Raw genomic sequence first — 18466 nt, forward strand, 5'->3', positions numbered from 1 at the left:
GGAAACCTGGACTACTCTTTCATTTGTGTTCAAGGTCTGTTTCTGTGATTGGTTCTACCCGGGTACACTGTGCTCCACCTCTATCCCAGTGCACTAGATCCCTCATTTGCTCTTCCAAATTGTTTTGGGCTTGAAAATTATTTACTTTGTTTTTCTGTGTGTAATGATGATCCAGAATTCATTTTGAGGCCTTATATCAGGGCTATTTGGAGAGCAATTTGAGATGAATCACTATACCTACTCTGCCATCTTGGACAACAACAATACTTATAAAAATCATGGGAAGCAGGGGAAATTATTATGTTCATCACACACTGGTCTGATTTAAACTCAGATCTTGCTGACTTTGGATATGGCATTTTTTACCCCTTGGGAAACCTTCCTGTTCAACTTGAGTAATTATGAAGAGAAGTCTCCATGGAGAGGTCAATTTAGGAGATAGTGGCACTGATTTCATACTTAGTCCAAATGGAATTATAAATAGCACTTCATGGTGAATTTCATGGTTGGGGAGAGGAAGGATGAGAATTTTCTTTTGAGTTCTATCCAGTAGATGAGATTACAATATCAAGGGACAGAAATAGAGGCAATGAGGTATTAGAGACATTCTGAGTCTAAGTTTCCATAAAAGTTTATAATCCAATCTTCCTTTCAGATGGATTTCTTATTTACTTGTGAAATAGTTGTTAAAATACTTTTGAAGAATATCAAAGATGAAAAATCATTCAATGATATGTTAGAGAAGGAAGTTTTTCTTTATCTTTCTTGTATTGTTATTTTCAACTCTTAGAAGAGTAACTGACACATATACTAGGCACTTAATGCTTTGTGATTGATAAATGGGTAAATGGAGGGTGATTTCCATTTATTACCAGTAACAAAGGATTCAAAACAACCAAACCCCTTTCTCCACCACACTTCTGCTAATAATTCATATTCTAGGCATTACTGATCAATACTTAAATAATATAACAGTGGGATGATGTTAGAGTTGCCATCAGAGCAGGGAAGAGATGGAGCTGAAAAAATAAACATTTCATAATGACATTCCCTTCTTGTATAAATTGAACTAGATGGAAACTAGTTTCTTCTTTTTTTTTTCTTTCAATTATCTTTCTTTCAATTTCTTTCAATTATCAAAATGCTACCATATTAAGAATCTTGGATATTGCTTATGATCTTAAAGATTTGGTAAGTTATAACCACAGTAAAATAATAAAGATACAAGCTTAACCCACCAAAGAATATTTTTATTCTTTATCTCCTTGCATATATGCCAGAAGATTCACTTCCTGGTCATCTTTTTTATTTTATCTTTGTGTTTATTTTTTCTGTCTTTCACATTTATATAGTCAATGGACACATAATTTGAGTTCTTTTGATACGTTTTTGTTTGACCTGCATGGATGTTTCTATATTTCCTATTATTTGTACTTATTTTAATGATATCACAATATTCTATTTATTAATTCACACATTCTGCAATTGTCAGTCTACAAGAATTTATTTAATAGGTCCTTTGCTAGATACTACTATGTATGAGGGATATAAAGTAAAAAACAGTTGCTACCTTCAAATACTTCACTTTCTAATGGAAAAGACAACACAGATGATTACATATCTATATCTATATCTATATCTATATCTATATATGATGTATACTATGTAGATGGGAGTTAATTCTTGAAAGAATATGGGATTTGAGTTGAAATCCTAAGGCAGCCAGAGGTGAAGAGGCAGGGCATTCCAGATAAGAGAGACAACCTAAGCTTGGAAATGTGAAGACAGATCAATTCCCAATATTGATAGAAATGTTGAAAATAGCAAGTAGGCTAGTATAGGTGGATCACAGAGAGTTCATAAAATATAACAAGTCTGGAAAGATAGAATAGGGCCAAATTGTGAAGATTCTGAAATTAGAGAGGTTGTTTTTAGGGGAAGAGGTAGAGTTTATTGATTGGAGGATGGCATAGGCAGAACTACACTGTAGGAAAATCATTTCAGCAGCTAATTGGAGGACAAATCAGATGGGGGATAAATCTTAAGGTAAGGAGAATAATAGAAGAGTTAATATTATAGTGGAGGTGAAAGGTGATGAGATTACTTGAAAGTGGTAATCTTGTGAAGTGGAGAAAAAAGAACATGTATGAAATATAAAAATAGTCATGACAAAATTTAACAATTGGCATATATTTTTTTTGTTTTATTTTTTATTTTTTTTATTTGTTTGCTTTTGAAAAGGGAGATACTATGACTTTTTTCCTGTTAATGATATTTTAAAGATAAAATTTTAGCAATGGAAATTCTAGGTTGACTTTATTACTTCTGTTTCAGAAAATTTTTTGCACCATTTGAAGTTCTCCTGGAAGTTTCTATTTCCTAACATTTTTGCTATTATTATATTTTTTCCATTTAAAATGATTTTACACATTTTTGTGTTTTGAAGATGGTATCTCAAAGTTGTTTTATTTGCATTTCTCTTGTTATGTGATTATTTCACATAATTATTTAATTTGACATCTCATTCTTTGGAAACCATCTAGAGATAACTTTTGACCATTTATTTATTGAGCACACAAGGCAACATGTCTTTCATATTTAAAAAGGTATTCATAATATTGTACTGAGTACTTGGTTCCACATTTTATGAAATTCTATTGATATGAAAAGTCTTAGTGTTATCGCCACTCAATTAAGAAACTGAAGAGTTACATACATACAATTTATTAGGCAAATGTGGCTTGACTATATGAACTTGGAAAAAATTATGTACTTGGAGGTGATTTGTCACAATATATGAGGATTTCTCTCTACATTCCTATAAATAATAAACTCCTATTTAAATTGAATAAAGTTCAATTTATAATATGTAATCAGCAATCGAATTTCCAGAAAATAGAAAAACCATAGTCATTTGGTTAGTTTTATTTGATTTAACATATAAGTAGTTACTATGTGTAAGATACTGTCCAATTTTTACTTATGGATATGTCCTCTTCTTCATATAATATCACAACTCTCATTTGAATAAAGATAGGCACATTCTGAATTCTAAAGACCTTATAAATAACCCTCTGTCTCTTTCTTCTCATATAACCCATAATTCTAATACATATATTAGTCAATTTCTGTGATCCTGTGACCCACAGAAAGTAACCTTCATTTTTCCTCCAAACAAGACCAAAGCTTAGTTAAGATTTATTTAGGAAGAGATCTTAACCAAGTTTCTACAATTTGGGGCCATTATGGGATAGAGGTGGCCTCATTGGATTTGATGTGAACAATACTTAGTGTCTTATGTTGCTTCTAGAATTTCTAGTCAAGTTAATTGTTTTAACGTTGATATGATTCAGATCTTTTCACACTGGAGTATCCCTAACATTCACAAATTCATTCAAATCATGGATATAAAATGATTCTTTTAAATTATTCTCATATTCTTACTTCTATGAGTCAGGAGTAAACATTTACTGAATATTTGACAATTCAAGAAATCAGTTTAACTTAATATCCTTGTATGTAACACAGTAGAGGAATAGTAAAGAATCCAATTAGATGATTCTACCTTAGTGCACTTTATACTATGTGTAATATTCTATATTAAAATCAATTTAGAAATCTTTGAATTTGAGTATCAGATGACAAATTGTTTTCTATCAACATAGATATATTTTGTGTTCCCAATTACCTAAGAAGATAAATAAAGAATATGTTTGTACTTTTAGATTAATTTCAGTATAAGGAGAAAGATTTCTTCAACTGTAAAAGATCAAAATTGGAATGGGAAATTATAAGAGGGAGTGAGTTTCTTCTCATTTAAACCTCATTTGAGAAGGAATATGCATACATTAAATGACTCCAGTTGCAAAGACCTACACTAAGAGCTTCATAAGTATCTCCTAAGATTCCAAAAACAAACCTGAGATAGATTGTATTATTATATTTCTTTTAAACTTGAGGAACCTGAGGCAGAGATTGAATTACTTCCCTCAGTCACAGAGCTTCTAATTTCTGATATGGGACTTGAACTCAAATCTTCTTGACTGTAGCTACTGTAGACCCTCTACATATCTCTAAATATATGATTCTTTTTCAGAAATATTGTAGCAGTGATTCTTGCTCAAGTGGAAGTTGGAAATGATGTACTATGGCATCCTTTAAATTCTAGTGATCTATGATTGATTATTGATGTTTTCATATTTGAAGATACTGGAGCCTGAATTATTTCATTAAACAAGACCTCTGAATAGCTTTGTTCATTGCTTCTTTTACATCCTTGTTCCTTAGACTATAGATCATGGGATTCAACATAGGAATGATTGTGGTATAAAACACGGCCACCATTTTGCTCTGCTGTACAGATTCGTTTGTGGGATGCCTGAGATACATAAAAATGAGAGTCCCATAGAAGATGGTGACAGCAGTGAGGTGAGAGCTACAAGTGGAGAAAGCTTTCCTTCTCCCCTCTGCAGAGCGTATTCGGAGGATGGCCACCACAATGCATGTGTAAGAGATCAGTACCACAGCCAGAGAGCATGTGATACTAATTCCTGCAAGAACAAGCATGGTATATTCCTTGATATGAACACCACCACAGGCTATCTTGATGAGTGGTGGATCTGCACAATAGAAGTGGTTGATTTCAACGTTTCCACAGAAATGCAATCCATGGGTCCACCAGGTACAAATTATACTAATAGAGAACGCATAAACATAAGGGACTGTGATTAGCCAAATACAAACTATCCTTGACATTTTGCTCCCATAAAGGAGAGGGTTCCAAATTGCCATAAATCGATCAAAGGCCATCACTGCCAAGATATTGATCTCCATATATACAAGAGCAATAAAAAAATAACACTGTATTAAACACCCAACATAAGAAATGGTTTTGGTCTTGGATAATAAGTTTTCCAGCATTTTAGGGGTAACATTGGAGGAGAACCAGGCATCCACAAAGGACAAATGGCTGAGAAAGAAGTACATAGGGCTCTGGAGCTTGGGACTGACATTGATTAAGATGATCATGCCAAGATTCCCCACCAGAGTGATAACATATACAAATAGGAATATCACAAAAAAGAGGATCTGGAGTTCTTGTTGACTGGTTAGGCCCAAAAGAATACATTCAGTCACATCTGTATAATTTGGGCTTGGCATTGCTTTATCTCTGTTTCACACTTAAAGCCATTGGTTGTATATTGTCTGTAGAGAGAAAGATAAATTGTTAGTGTCCTCAGTGATGTCAACATTACCATTTATTATGATTTAAAAAAATACTTAGATCTTTCATCTTCTTTTAATTTTTGCCTACTTCTTCTTTCCCAAGACCCAATAGCATTTTAGTTTCCAAAGAGTATCCATATAAGAAAAGTGAACTGAGAGTCTAGGCATGAAATTAAGTATAAGCACTTGAATTAGTTAATTCAGTATGTTTCATGCCCTGAAAAGGAAGATTACTTAATAGATAGCCTTCTTGTGGTTGTTGTGTCACTTTTCAGTTGTGTCAAACTATTTAAAATCCCATTTAGGGTTTTCTTCTGACAGTTATTTGTTTCATTAGGAGTGTATACTTATTTAATCTTTGTGACTCAGTCAACTCTTTTACACTTTACGTTTTAAATGTCTTTGATTTGACTTTGGTGAGAAGAAATTCAAAGTGGATGAAATCACAGTTCATTCATACCTTACTTGAATCAAGTCAGCCAGTGCTATATATTTTCAACTTCTTAGATAATATGATGTAGAAGACAGGCCATCAGAATTAAAATGGTTATAGTTCATCTAGCCCAAGTATAGAAAAATCTTCCCTGGGCTGTATTTGCTTAGGTAACTTGCACCAAATTACATGACTAATATGCTATGGAGACATAATTTGACCATTGGTCTTCTATTGCAAAACCTGATTCTCTTTCTTGGGCATATATTATTTGAATATCTATAAAATCAAAGATCAGAAGATTATAAATTTTAAGGAAGTGACAGATATAAGACCTTTTTTCACAAATTGATGTTGCAGATACACACACACATTTATATACACATATATATGACTATGTATTATGTTTTATTCTTTTTTTATTCTGTTTTATTCTTTTTATAAGTAACAACTCTGTGCCAATGTCTAGGGTAGGCAGAAAGATATACACATAATTTTAGATATTATTGAAAGAAGATAAAATAACAAAACATATTTTTTAAAGAGTGAAAGTAGAAGGACCTTCTGATTCAATCTATGGAACATTTTAAATGAAGATTTTAGAGAAGAGGGAAACAACACTAGCTATTCTGTGGTTTTCTCTAAATTTTTCTTCAATCACTTTTTAATCTAGTAAATATAGTGAAAATTTCTTGGGACATCAATGTTTGTTTGTTTTGTTAGAATTTTATAGTTTAATATATATTTTAATTTTAAAACAAAAGTAATATTCCCATTAAATTTTATTAATTTAAAAATAATTTTCTAAATGATAATTTCAGGTATACTTACATATCATGGTTTAATATATCTGTTTATTTTTAACTTTATAAAAGTATCAACTACAGTCATTAAAAAAAGTTACAAAAGCAAACAGAAGGATTCAGCAAAAAGCTGAGAAATAATAACAGTATGAAACTGCTTAAAAGATGCCTGATAGTAAAGAGTTCATACAAAAATAGAAGAGTTTAATCTATAAAACATGTCTTAATCTCAAATACTTGGCCAGCATCACTAATGATAAGTATCAGACTTGTGACTACATTGGCATTACAGATCCTTTTCAGATGTAAAGTAGCTCCTCTTCTTTCTCCTGCATAATACATAGCCTTAGAAAATTGCCTACATCATGAAATAACATGGCCCGACCAAAATTATAGAAGCACTCTCTGCTAACTTTGAGGCTTGAACATGAATCTTCCTAGATAACTCTCAGAAATGAGCGAATCTACAAAGTTTAGCATCTCTAGATAGGATTAATATCATAAGCATTTTTTTTAAGTTTTTAAAACTGCTTCAAAGAATCATCATCAATCCCCTCGGTGGTCATATCTTGAAGAACTATTAAACCTACCTTTGTAAATGTGTTCTGTGTTTACCACAAATTGAGAAGGGCTGAGAGATCAAGTAAGATTTATGGCAGTTTTCCCCTTTGGGAACACTGATGTCCCAGAAGTATTACAGTTCTATCTAGAAATGATTTCAATACTATTTCTCAAAATTTCACTGGCTGTGGGGGATGGTAAGATACTAATAAGCCAAATTATTTATCTAGTATCATTCTAAACAATTGACTGGAACTCTTCAACATTATTTAATCTTTCCCAGATTTTGATTGGTCTTATGGGAAGGCCATGCCATTAAGGAATACTTGCATTTGCTACCTGCAGGGATGTATTATGTAATATTATGTAACCTCATTTACAGCAAATAGATGCAGTTTCATAAGACCCAATGAAACTTAGTTATTTTAAAATTTGTTATATTTGTTTTGTGAAATATGAATTTAATGATCTTGAATTGTTCAATTTAGTGTTTCTGATGAAGTGGATAATCATAGCACATAGCACGTAGCACTAGACTCAAAATCAGAAAGACCTCATTATAAGTCCTGCCTCTGACACTAACCAGTTTTATTACTAATGATTAGTTAATTTCTCTCTATGTCTCTGTCCATTCTATAATACTCTAAATTATAAAAAATTATGGTTCAATGGTGAGTAAGGTTTATATATGCATGATATAACAGGTCATGATATAACATGATATTGCATTCTTCTACCATGCAAACCATTGTCTACATACTTTCATTTCATTAGTTCATTGGCTATAGAACACAAACACTCAGAATTAGAATGGCTCCAGGTCATATATCCCAAACACCTGATTGTTTAGAAGAGTTTTCATGATTTCCTTTTCTTAAGTGACTTGCCTCATATTATATAACTGATTAGGGGCAGAAACCAAAGTTTATCCTAGATCTCCTGTTGTATAACCCAATTTTCTTACTTGAGTATATGCTGTTTAAATATCTGAAAAATTAAATATTTTATATCTCTTGCTATATCTTCTTTTCATATGCCTCTTGATTATATCTTTTGAATTGGCAGTATATTAGAGGTCAGATAATCACATTCCATTTTTTTGTATCAGGAAACTAAGGTTCACAGGAGTTAAAGAACTTAACAAATGTAACATGGGTAATAACTTTTATTTATATAATTTATTTATATTTATATATATTATTATATGATATTTATATATATTATATTATATATTTATATAATAGATTTTATTTATATCTTCTGATTTCAAATCCAACACCCTTTCCAGTACACTATCTATTGCCTCTTTTATTTGTGGTTTTTACTATTTTCATAGAACATAGAATTTATAGTTGGAACTGACTGGGTGATCACATAGTCTTGGAATAAATGAATTTAATCTTAAATTAAATTAAATTAAATTTAAATTAATTTAATTTTTAAAAAAATTAAAAAAGAATAAATCTTAATTCTTAAAATCTGCCCCTTATTCTTCAAAGATGGTTTCTAGAAATTGCAATAATATTTCATGCATACAAAATATCACATAGGGCAGGAGAGGATAGAAGGGTTAGAAGAAGGATTAGGGGAAGTAAGATCAGTCAGGAGTTGCAGAGCATGAGAGAAATGTTGCAGAGTAACAGAGAGAAGGGTCTTCAACTGATGTATATGAGAGGGGTGTCTCATCTCTATTTTGGGAGAAAAAGGATCATCCTCTATTTGTGGTTCAGGAACAGGCTCGCAAAATTCAGACTTATTTTGGATGAGATGAGAATTTTTCATTAGGTCATGTAAGTGTTTGAAAATTTTGATTGAATTTTCCTGTTGGCCTGCATTTCTGCTTTAATATCTTATATAGAAACATCTTTTGTCTTAAGAATGAAGATTAGAAAAATAAAATTTCCTAGGAGTACATGGAGAAGGGAATTTGGAATTATACATGCTTCTAATTGGGTAAAAAGCAAAAGGCTTTCATGCATGGTAGCATTTATTCTGCTTACCATTTTGATCAAAAAATGAAAAAAAATGTATGTTTTTTATTGATTTATTTTTAATTATTATTATGGGGGTGGGCATAGAAGGTGAGGGTATTTAGCTTATTTTATTTAATTTTTTTATAATTTTATTGGATTTTTGTGTTTTAAAAAGGGGAATTTTTAAAAATTATTTATTCATTGCTGTCATCTAGTGGCAACAAACAACCACTGTAGCTAAGCAGGAAAAGGGGGAAAATAAAGAAGAGGGGGAAAAAGGAAGAAAAGAGAAGGAAAAAAAATCAGTGCTCAATATTGACCTCTCATGGCCAGGAGGCAGCACTACAACTAGGAGGGTTTAGGGGAGGGTTAGGGGTGGTTTTCAGAGTAAGGGGTGTGGTTAGGGACTGACAACCAAAATGGAGGTTAGTATTACAAAATTTGCTGGAAACCAGGAGATGGATGTAAAGCAAATTTGATAAAGCATGGAGGGGTAGGAGTTAAGCTGGGGTGGTTAAGAGAGGGCTAGGACCCTCCCAGCCAAGGCAAAGAGCCTGTTGGAGCTTGGGAGGCAATCAGCTGACCAGTTGGAAATGGGCTTCCTTACCATGCTGACTGGGAAAGGGAAGCTTATACTTACCAGCTGGAAGGGGCATCAGAAGCAGAAGCAGCAACAGCAAAGCAGTGATTGGGGTCAGGCTGGAACTAGCTCCAGCTAAAAAAACAAACAAACAAACAAAAAACAACAGTGGCTTTGGGCCATGGGTTGGAGAAGCCAAGCCAGATGTGACTAGGCTTCAGCAGTTGGGGGATGCAGTAGTAGCACTGGGGTGGGCCCAGGTTGCTGAAGTAGTATTTGAGGCAGTGGGACAGGAGTGGGCCTGCCACTCAGCCAGGGTTTGGCCCAGATGCAAGCAGTAATGATCAATCAGGCTGATTGGGCTGATCTCTAGGCTGTGGGTGGGGGATCAGCTTCTCCACCAAGTCCCCTAAATTAAGGCAGCTGGGCCAGTAGGAGAGTGGCAAGCAGTCCATGGTATAAAAATACTCACCACTGTCTGAGGCTCAGAAGGCAGGAGAGCTAGAGGAATGAGCCACAGCTGGGTGACTAAAGAGGGGTTTGAAAACTCCCAGTAGAAAAGCAGCTTTGGTTGCAAACCAGTAGCATTTTTAAACCACCAGTTTGCTGGGCTGTAACTGGCTGCCAACTTTAAAGAAAAGGGGGAAAATAAAGAGTTCTAGAATCCCTTCAGGTCACCAAAAATGTAAAGATTAAAATTAATATTCACTACTCCAAGTATTATATTTAATAATATTTATTAAATCTTTATCTTGAAGTATAAGGTAGCAAACCTAGCAAAAACCAAGAGCTGTTCCTTCTTCCTCCACCTGGATCCAGTGAGAGTAGAAAATAGAAACTCAAAACTCCCCCCACATAAGGAGACTCACAAAAAGGAAAAGGAAAAGGGGATTGTGGGAAATGTAGTCTCTAGAGTTTAAGATTCTAAATCAATAAAGTAGAATATATACATGTAAACTATTTATAGTATACATGTATCTAATTATTTATATACTATACTTTATATACTATACTTTTTGTATTTTATTGTACATATTCTTTATATATACACTTATTTATATTATATATAAATATATTTATAAACCTCATAAAAGCAATATGTACAAATATCTGTATTTATATATACATATACTTCTGTGTATATGTGTATACAAATATATGTGCCTCGTATGCCCAAATCTGATAAGATAGAGACACACCAATGAGAGATGCTAGTTCTTTGCCTTGAGCTTCTCTTTAAGTGCCTTAATTCCATCTTAAAGGAGCTGGACTGCTGCCAAATCTGTGTTACATTTGAAAACTTTATGAAAAAATAAAAGGAAATGTACTGGAATTACAGTATAAAGGATATCATCAAAGACATTTTTTGATGAAAAATAAAATGGATGAATCCCTGATCAGGAGGAGACAAAACAAATGAAAACTCTATGTATTTCATTGTTATGCTTGAGATATTAAGAGAAAATAAAGAATTTCTGAGTCCAACTCTTTGCCCATCTTCAGGACCTGTGCCAAACAAACAACAAATTAATAATAAACTTTATTCAACAAATCAGCCTTCCATTTGCATGTCAAATTCTGCAAAGTAGTCATTTTTTCCTCCCAGCTTTGTTCTTGTCTTCCTGTGGATTTCAGCACAATGTTACCTCTGTTATCCTGGAGCATCTCTGCACTGCAGCAGCTTACTTACTGCCCTTCATAATAATTCCAGGACTTTTAATATTCGAGTGAAATATTTTCCCCTATATAGATATAACCTCTGAAAGGTTGCTAGATCTAGATTTTCAAAAGCTTCATATTCACCCACACTATCTTTAATTCTGTCTATTTGGTTTACATTTTGACTCCTGACACCTGTGAAGACTCGGTTTCCACCAAAGAAAGCAGACATTATTTGATTATCCAGGGAAATAGTATAACTTGGTCATCTTTTCATCCAATATTGAAATAAAATGTGTCATACATTCTTCATTAATGCATATAAATTTCCCAGCTAAATATAATGTGCGTGAAGTTAAATCTGTTTTAATGATCATTTAGGTAAGTTCAGTAGTTACACAAGGCTTGAGTATAATCAGTGTTCAATTCATTGATCATTTAACCTGCTGAAACAATTAATGAATTAATCAAAAGACACTTTAGTTTTCTAGGCTTAATATCTTCTGGGAAAGAAAGAAACATGAAGGATCATGGAAGCATATCCTTTAAGAGTTAGAAGAGACCATTGTCTACTGCAATTTTCTTTATTTACAGAGAGGGAAAGACAGTCCAGAAACATAGTGTAACATATTTAACAACAACATCAGAACTAGAAAGAAAATTATCAGTGATTAATGAAGAAGAGTTTCCTATTTTTTTTTTTAAGTGAGGCAGCCAGAACCTTGATTAGGCAATAATTTAAAAAAGCTGAGAGTTGGAGACTCCACAGAACATTATATCCATTTTAAAGGCAAAGAAACTGAAGGGTCAAAAGAATTATGGATTATAGATCATATGCCACAGGTTTACATCTGAGATCATCTAGTCTCATCTTTTCATTTTATAAATTAGGAAACTGAGGTTTAAAGAAATTCTATCATTTGACCAAGGTCATAGCAAGCAAATATCACTTTGTTTTTGTGTGCTACAAAACAGTTGTAGTCATTGATTCTCATTCTATTTGCTAACTAGTTCTATGAAGGATTTAGAATAGGTATTACCTAAATTATCTAGATCTAGCAGCATAAAATCAGGGGAATTAAATTGTCCAAGATCCTATTCCCAAAGTACCCTGGGACCCTTTAAAAATATTTGAATTTTAAAGAGAACTAGAGGGAGAAGAGAATACTTTATATAAAGAATGAATGAATAATTAAAGGAAGTAATGTCCCTCCCCTGGAACATGAATGAGATCTTTGGATAAAGAACATTCCTCCAAGAATAGAGGGAAAAACAAAAGAAAAAAAATCATTGACTTTTTTTGTTGGAGCAAAGAATTGAAAAGAAATTAGGTGTCATAATACATTAGGGTGGTTGGCTAATCAAATCACTATTGCATAGAATATTATTGTACCATAATGAATGATATAGAGAATATGAGGAAATATGAAAAGAAATATGAAAGGAGGCTTAGTGAATCAAGAACCAGAAAGAAAATACCTAGTAATGAGGTCAAACTTAAAATAGAAGCATATTTATAGATTCCTGTAGGATGCACATTGACCAAGAAAACCACATGTTGCCATTATCTACCTTCTGTCCTATTTTTAATTATTTTTTGAAATATTTCTTAATTGGGATGCACATTTGAGGCTTTTGAATTATAAAATGATTATAGCAATTAAGAAGGGGAAAACAAAATAAAATGTATTCTATAATTATAATGATTTTAAACTTAGATAGGGACAAGAGTTGAATCAAGAACACTTTCCTCTCTTAATTACAAAGTAAGTGAGCAAAGGGTATAAAAAGAGGTATATGCTTCCAGATGTGGTAGATGTGTTGACTATTTATATTGATCTTTTTTAAGTTTCCTTTTAGAATTTTGTTAAAAGTGATTTTCTTAAAGAGATGGAGGATGAACATGCTTAGAAATTAATGTGATATAATATAATGATCTTTTTTTCATATTTTCATTTTTTAATTAATTAATTTAGAATTTTTTTCCATGGTTACATGATTCATGTTCTTTGTCTCCCATCCTCCCTCCCCTCTCCAGGAGCCCATGAGCAATTCCATTGGGTTTTATATTTATCATTATTCAAAACCTATTTCATATTACTAATATTTGCATTAGAGTGATTATTTAAAGTCAACACCCTCAAACAAATCCCCATCAAACCATGTGGTCAAGCAAATGTTTTTTCTTCTGCATTTCTACTCCTACTATTCTTTCTCTGGATGTGGATAGTGTTCTTTCTCATAAGTCCCTCAGAATTGTCCTGGATCATTGCATTGCTCCTAGTAGAGAAGTCCAATATGTTCAATTGTGCCACAGAGTATCAGTTTCTGTGTATGTTTTCCTTGTTCTGCTTGTTTCTCTCTGCATCAATTGCTGGAGGTCATGGAATTCCTCCACTTTATTATTCCTTTTAGCACAATAGTATTCCATCACCAACATATACCACAATTTGTTCAGCTATTCCCCAATTGAAGGGCATCCCCTCATTTTCCAGTTTTTGGCCACCACAGAGAGCGCAGCTATGAATATTCTTGTACAAGTCTTTTTCCTTATTATCTCTTTGGGGTACAAACCCAGCAGGGGTATGGCTGGATCAAAGGGCAGACAGTCTTTTAGCACCCTTTGGGCATAGTTCCGAATTGCCATCCAGAATGGTTGGTTCAATTCACACAACTCCACAGCAATGCATTAGTGTCCCAATTTTGCCACATCCCCTCCAGCATTCATTACTTTCCTTTGTTGTCTTATTCCCCAATCTGCTAGATGTGAAGTGGTATCTTAGAGTTGTTTATATTTGTATTTCTCTAAATATAAGAAATTTGCAACACTTTTTCATCGGCTTATTTATAGTTTTGATTTCTTTATCTGAAAACTGCCTATATAATGTGAAAGGAAAAATTAATAAATTTGGGGAAAATGCAAGTTGAAGTGTAAAGATACAGGAGGTTGGATAGATTGCAGAAGACAGAATGTGCAGGAGAGACTCTTAGTGTAGCAGTCCACAGCTGTGTTTACTCAAGACAGATAATTGAGCCATAAAGTTAGGCCTGAGAAGAGTGCATTCTCTGCCCTGCACATGGCCAGTAAGGCAATGAACTTTGATCCCAACTAGTTTGGGTGCAAAAGTAGGTTTCTTTGTTCTCCCCAGGCTGAAGAAGGGTCCGCCTTTATCTTATGACAATTTACCTTTCTACCAATGATAATCCCCTATGTCATTAATTACTATGCATTATGTATCTTTGCATATGATAATCAATAAATACAGGAGCCCACAGGCCCAGCCCAGGCTTTACCCACTCATCTTTCTTCCTGACTACATCTATCTCTCTCTCGCTCATGGAGCAGTCCTCTGGCCATGCTCCGTCTTTCACCTCTGTTCCTCTAATCCCTATCATTAAGCCTTAACGGTCCGTGCTAAGAGCATGGGTCTAAGGACTGTGGCTTGTCTCTCCTGATCTCTAAGCTCATTTCTGATGCCCATGATGTTGTGTTAGGGTCTTCTCACTGTCTCATGTATCTATGAAGTGGAAGGCCGGAGCTTAAGTCTGTGGAGCTTGATTTATACATGATTCGATGTCTGGGTCTCTCTCTTGCCATCCCTCCAGCTTTAGATCCTGGTTTCCCCCAGAGATAAACCTCTATCTATCTTTCCTCTTGTGAGTGAGGGCTGCTGGCCAGTCTCTCACCTCACTTAGAATACTGAAAGATTATTTATTGACCCTTAAATAAGGTTTTAAAAGTGCAGTTTGTAGTAGCTTCTTCTCCCTGGCCTAAGGGCAAGATGACTACCCTCAATCCTAGAGCTCTGAGAGAAGCCAATCTGACTTCTTGATCTTAACAACTGCAGGCTTATAATTAGGATTTGGTAAGGAATGGAGGGATAAGGAATTTCCCTAGCATAATACACCCTCACTATCCCAGAACCCACTGAACTGTAAAGATCTCTTCAGCCTCCAACAAAGTCAGAGTTGCTCTTATCTCCCTCTCTGTCCAATGTCCCCAAATTCCTGTCTAACTGCTCTAACCTGAACCCATCCAAATTAATCTTTTGTGATATTGTAAATCTAGTAGCCAGATCAGGAGTCAGGTGACAGAGGTAACTTTGAAGATCAAATTAATCAAGATGGTGTTTTATCTTTCATGTAGTTAAACAGATGGCTTTTAGATCAGGAAATCCTGGCAGGAACAATATTAGATTGGACAGGATCCAACCAAGTATGCAGGACAAAGTGAAGCATGATCAGAGAAGAGGCACTCTCAGGAGCTGTGTAGTCTCCCACTGCTTTTTCCCAAACTCTTCTCCCAGGCTGGCAGTTTTTCAACCACCTCAGAACACTCTCAGAATTCTAAGCATCCCTTCTGCACCTTCTGTTTTTTTGCAATCCATCCAACCTTCTGTATCTTTACTCTGCAAACTTGTATTTCCCCACATTTTTTATTTCTTCCTTTCAAATGATCTTTTTAAAAGAAAACATTTTTTGAACTTCCATTGCTTCCTATTAGTCTCAAAATGAAATCTAAAATAATTTAATTTGCTCTAACGGCCCCATATTATCTGAACCCTTCCCATTCTTCTTGTTTTCTCAAACCATTTCCCCTCTACATACATACCATAACATTTGTGTCTTTTCTGTTCATTACACAAGAAACTCCATCTCCTGATTTGAGGGATTTTCATTGATCATTCCCCATGTTTGAAATGCTCTCTCTTTCCTCATCTCCAACTCTTGGTTTCTCTAAGGTACAAGTTAAAACCCCAACTTATACAGAGTCTTTTCTGATCCCCTTTAATATTAATCAGTTCCTTCTGTGATTATGTACAATTTGTCATATGCACAAACCTACAAATAGTTTGTACAGAGTTATTTGAATGTTGTCTTTCCATTAGACAGCTATCTCCTTAAAGGTGGGGACTTCAAGGCTTTTTTGTTTGTTTTGCTTTTCTGCATACTTTTATTGTTGAGTGTTGCAGTGTTGGTGGTTAATAAATGTTTGTTGACTAGACTTGAAGAGGTTGGTAACTTCACCACTGATATGTCTGTTTGTTATTTTTTTTATTACAATATTAATGTGCTACAGAAGTTACATTCATGTAGATAATCAATAGTTACATAGATGCCTTGTCTGGAGCTTAAGAGGATGAATTTCTCTTTGTTTCTTCTTTTACCCCTTAAAATAATGGAACCAAAATCTAGGGAATCATGATGATTCATTTGTACATATAAACACAATCCCCAAAGAAGCTCAAATGTTCACAGGACTTAGAAGGATAGAGACTATTTTTACTTGGCTGAACATGTTTTGCTTATCAGTCTTATCATGGCTTCTTTCACATCTTTGTTTCTCAGGCTATAGATCATGGGATTCAGCATGGGAATTACTGTAGTATAGAACACAGCCACCATTTTCCCCTGCTCCACCGATTCCTCAGTGGGGCGCCTAAGATACATGAAGATGAGTGTCCCATAAAATATAACTACTGCTGTCAGATGGGATCCACAAGTAGAGAATGCTTTCCTCCTTCCTTCTGCAGAACGCATTCGGAGGATAGCAATGAGAATAAACAGATAAGAAATAATTATGACAGATAAGGAGTATGTGAAATTGATACCAGCGAGAATGATCATTGTATACTCCTTTACATATGTTCCACCACAAGCCATTTTGATAAGTGGAGGGTCTGCACAATAGAAGTGGTTGATTTCAATATTGCCACAAAAATACAATCCATAAGTCCACAGTGTTGCTGCCAAACTAGTGAGGAAACCATATATATATGGGAAAGAGATCAATCGGATGCAGACAGTTCTTGACATCTTACTGCCATAAAGCAAAGGGTTACCAATTGCCATGTATCGATCAAAAGCCATCACAGCCAAAATAAATATTTCTACATGGACAAGGGCAATGAAGAAAAAGCATTGAACTAAGCAACTGGCATAGGAAATTGTTTTAGTCTCTGATATTAAATTTTCTAGCATTTTGGGAGTAACATTGGTGGAGAACCACACATCCACAAAAGACAGGTGACTGAGGAAAAAGTACATGGGGCTGCTGAGTTGGGGACTGACTTTGATTAGTATAATCATGCCAATATTTCCAAAAATGGTGATTATATAAACCATTAGAAAGATGACAAAGAAGACAACTTGTAATTCCCTGTGACTTGTTAGTCCAAGAAGAATAAATTCTGTCACATCAGTGAAATTGAGCATTTTCTGAAATCTGTCCTTGATAGAGATATGCTTCTCTCTGTTGCCTAATGATATAAAGACAGTTGATAAAGATATGCATCATTAGTTCATTTTTCATTTATATTTTTTCCTAAATATTGCTTCAGCTGGGCCTGGTGTCAGGAAGACTTACCTTGCTGAGTTCAAATCCAACCTCACACATGTACTAACTCTTTGACCATGGGAAAATTAAAAAAAAATCTTGTTTCTTTCAGTTCTTCATCTATAAAATGAGCTGGAGAAGGAAATGACAATCTGCTTCAGTATCTTCATGAAGAAAACTTCAAATGGGTTCACAAAGAGTTGTATATGACTGAAACAACTAAATAGCAAAACAAAATTTTCTTAAAAGATATTTGTGGAAGCATATTAAATAATTAATAATATTAAAGAATTAGTAAAGTCTCTCAGTTTGTAAAATATACTATTTTCAAAATATCAGAAGGTCCTATCTCTCAACTTTCCATTTCTCTCATTTTCACTAAATTTTGACTTGTTCTTTGTGGTCACAGAGTCATTTTCTTAGAAATGGATCACAGAGATTTCAAAGAAGAAATATGCTTGTGTTATTTAGTCAAGTTTATTACTTTATTTTGCCTTCCTTTCTATGTTTATTTAGACAAGACAAGACAATCAAGCTTTTATTTGCATCTTACTATGTTCCTGGCATTACAAGGAGTACTAGGTTTATAAAGATAGGCAAAAAAAGATATTATCATCCCTCAATGAGCTTGAATTATAACAAGGGGGATTCAATACAGAAATAGGATATACAGAAGAAAAAAATAGAATGAACTCTGAAAGTGGAAGTCATTAGCAGTTGGTTGGATCCAGAAAAACCATCAGTGGGAGTAGGGAGATTTGAACTGAGTCATAAATGTATGCATCTACTTTCAAGTAAACAGAGCTATGTTCATAAAAAGGTTTGTCCTGATACACTGAATTTTTGAAGGCATATATAATTCCTGGATACTAACGTTCAGTTCAAATTTGCTAT

The 18466-nt window shown here is 34.0% G+C and overlaps 2 protein-coding genes across 2 annotated transcripts; both read right to left on the reverse strand.

Moving 5' to 3' along the window:
• Positions 1-2311: 2311 nt before the first annotated feature.
• LOC100020638 (olfactory receptor 5M9) lies at positions 2312-5200 on the reverse strand. Its single transcript, XM_056803685.1, has one exon. It carries the CDS (start codon positions 5158-5160, stop codon positions 4222-4224), a length of 939 nt encoding a protein of 312 aa, XP_056659663.1. The 5' UTR covers positions 5161-5200; the 3' UTR covers positions 2312-4221.
• A 9709-nt stretch (positions 5201-14909) lies between these two features.
• Positions 14910-17631, reverse strand: LOC100023723 (olfactory receptor 5M3). Its single transcript, XM_056803686.1, has one exon. The coding sequence runs from the start codon at positions 17449-17451 to the stop codon at positions 16519-16521; it is 933 nt and encodes a 310-aa protein (XP_056659664.1). The 5' UTR covers positions 17452-17631; the 3' UTR covers positions 14910-16518.
• Positions 17632-18466: the final 835 nt, after the last annotated feature.

The sequence above is a fragment of the Monodelphis domestica genome, chromosome 6, assembly GCF_027887165.1.
Source record: "Monodelphis domestica isolate mMonDom1 chromosome 6, mMonDom1.pri, whole genome shotgun sequence".
NCBI lineage: Eukaryota > Metazoa > Chordata > Mammalia > Didelphimorphia > Didelphidae > Monodelphis > Monodelphis domestica.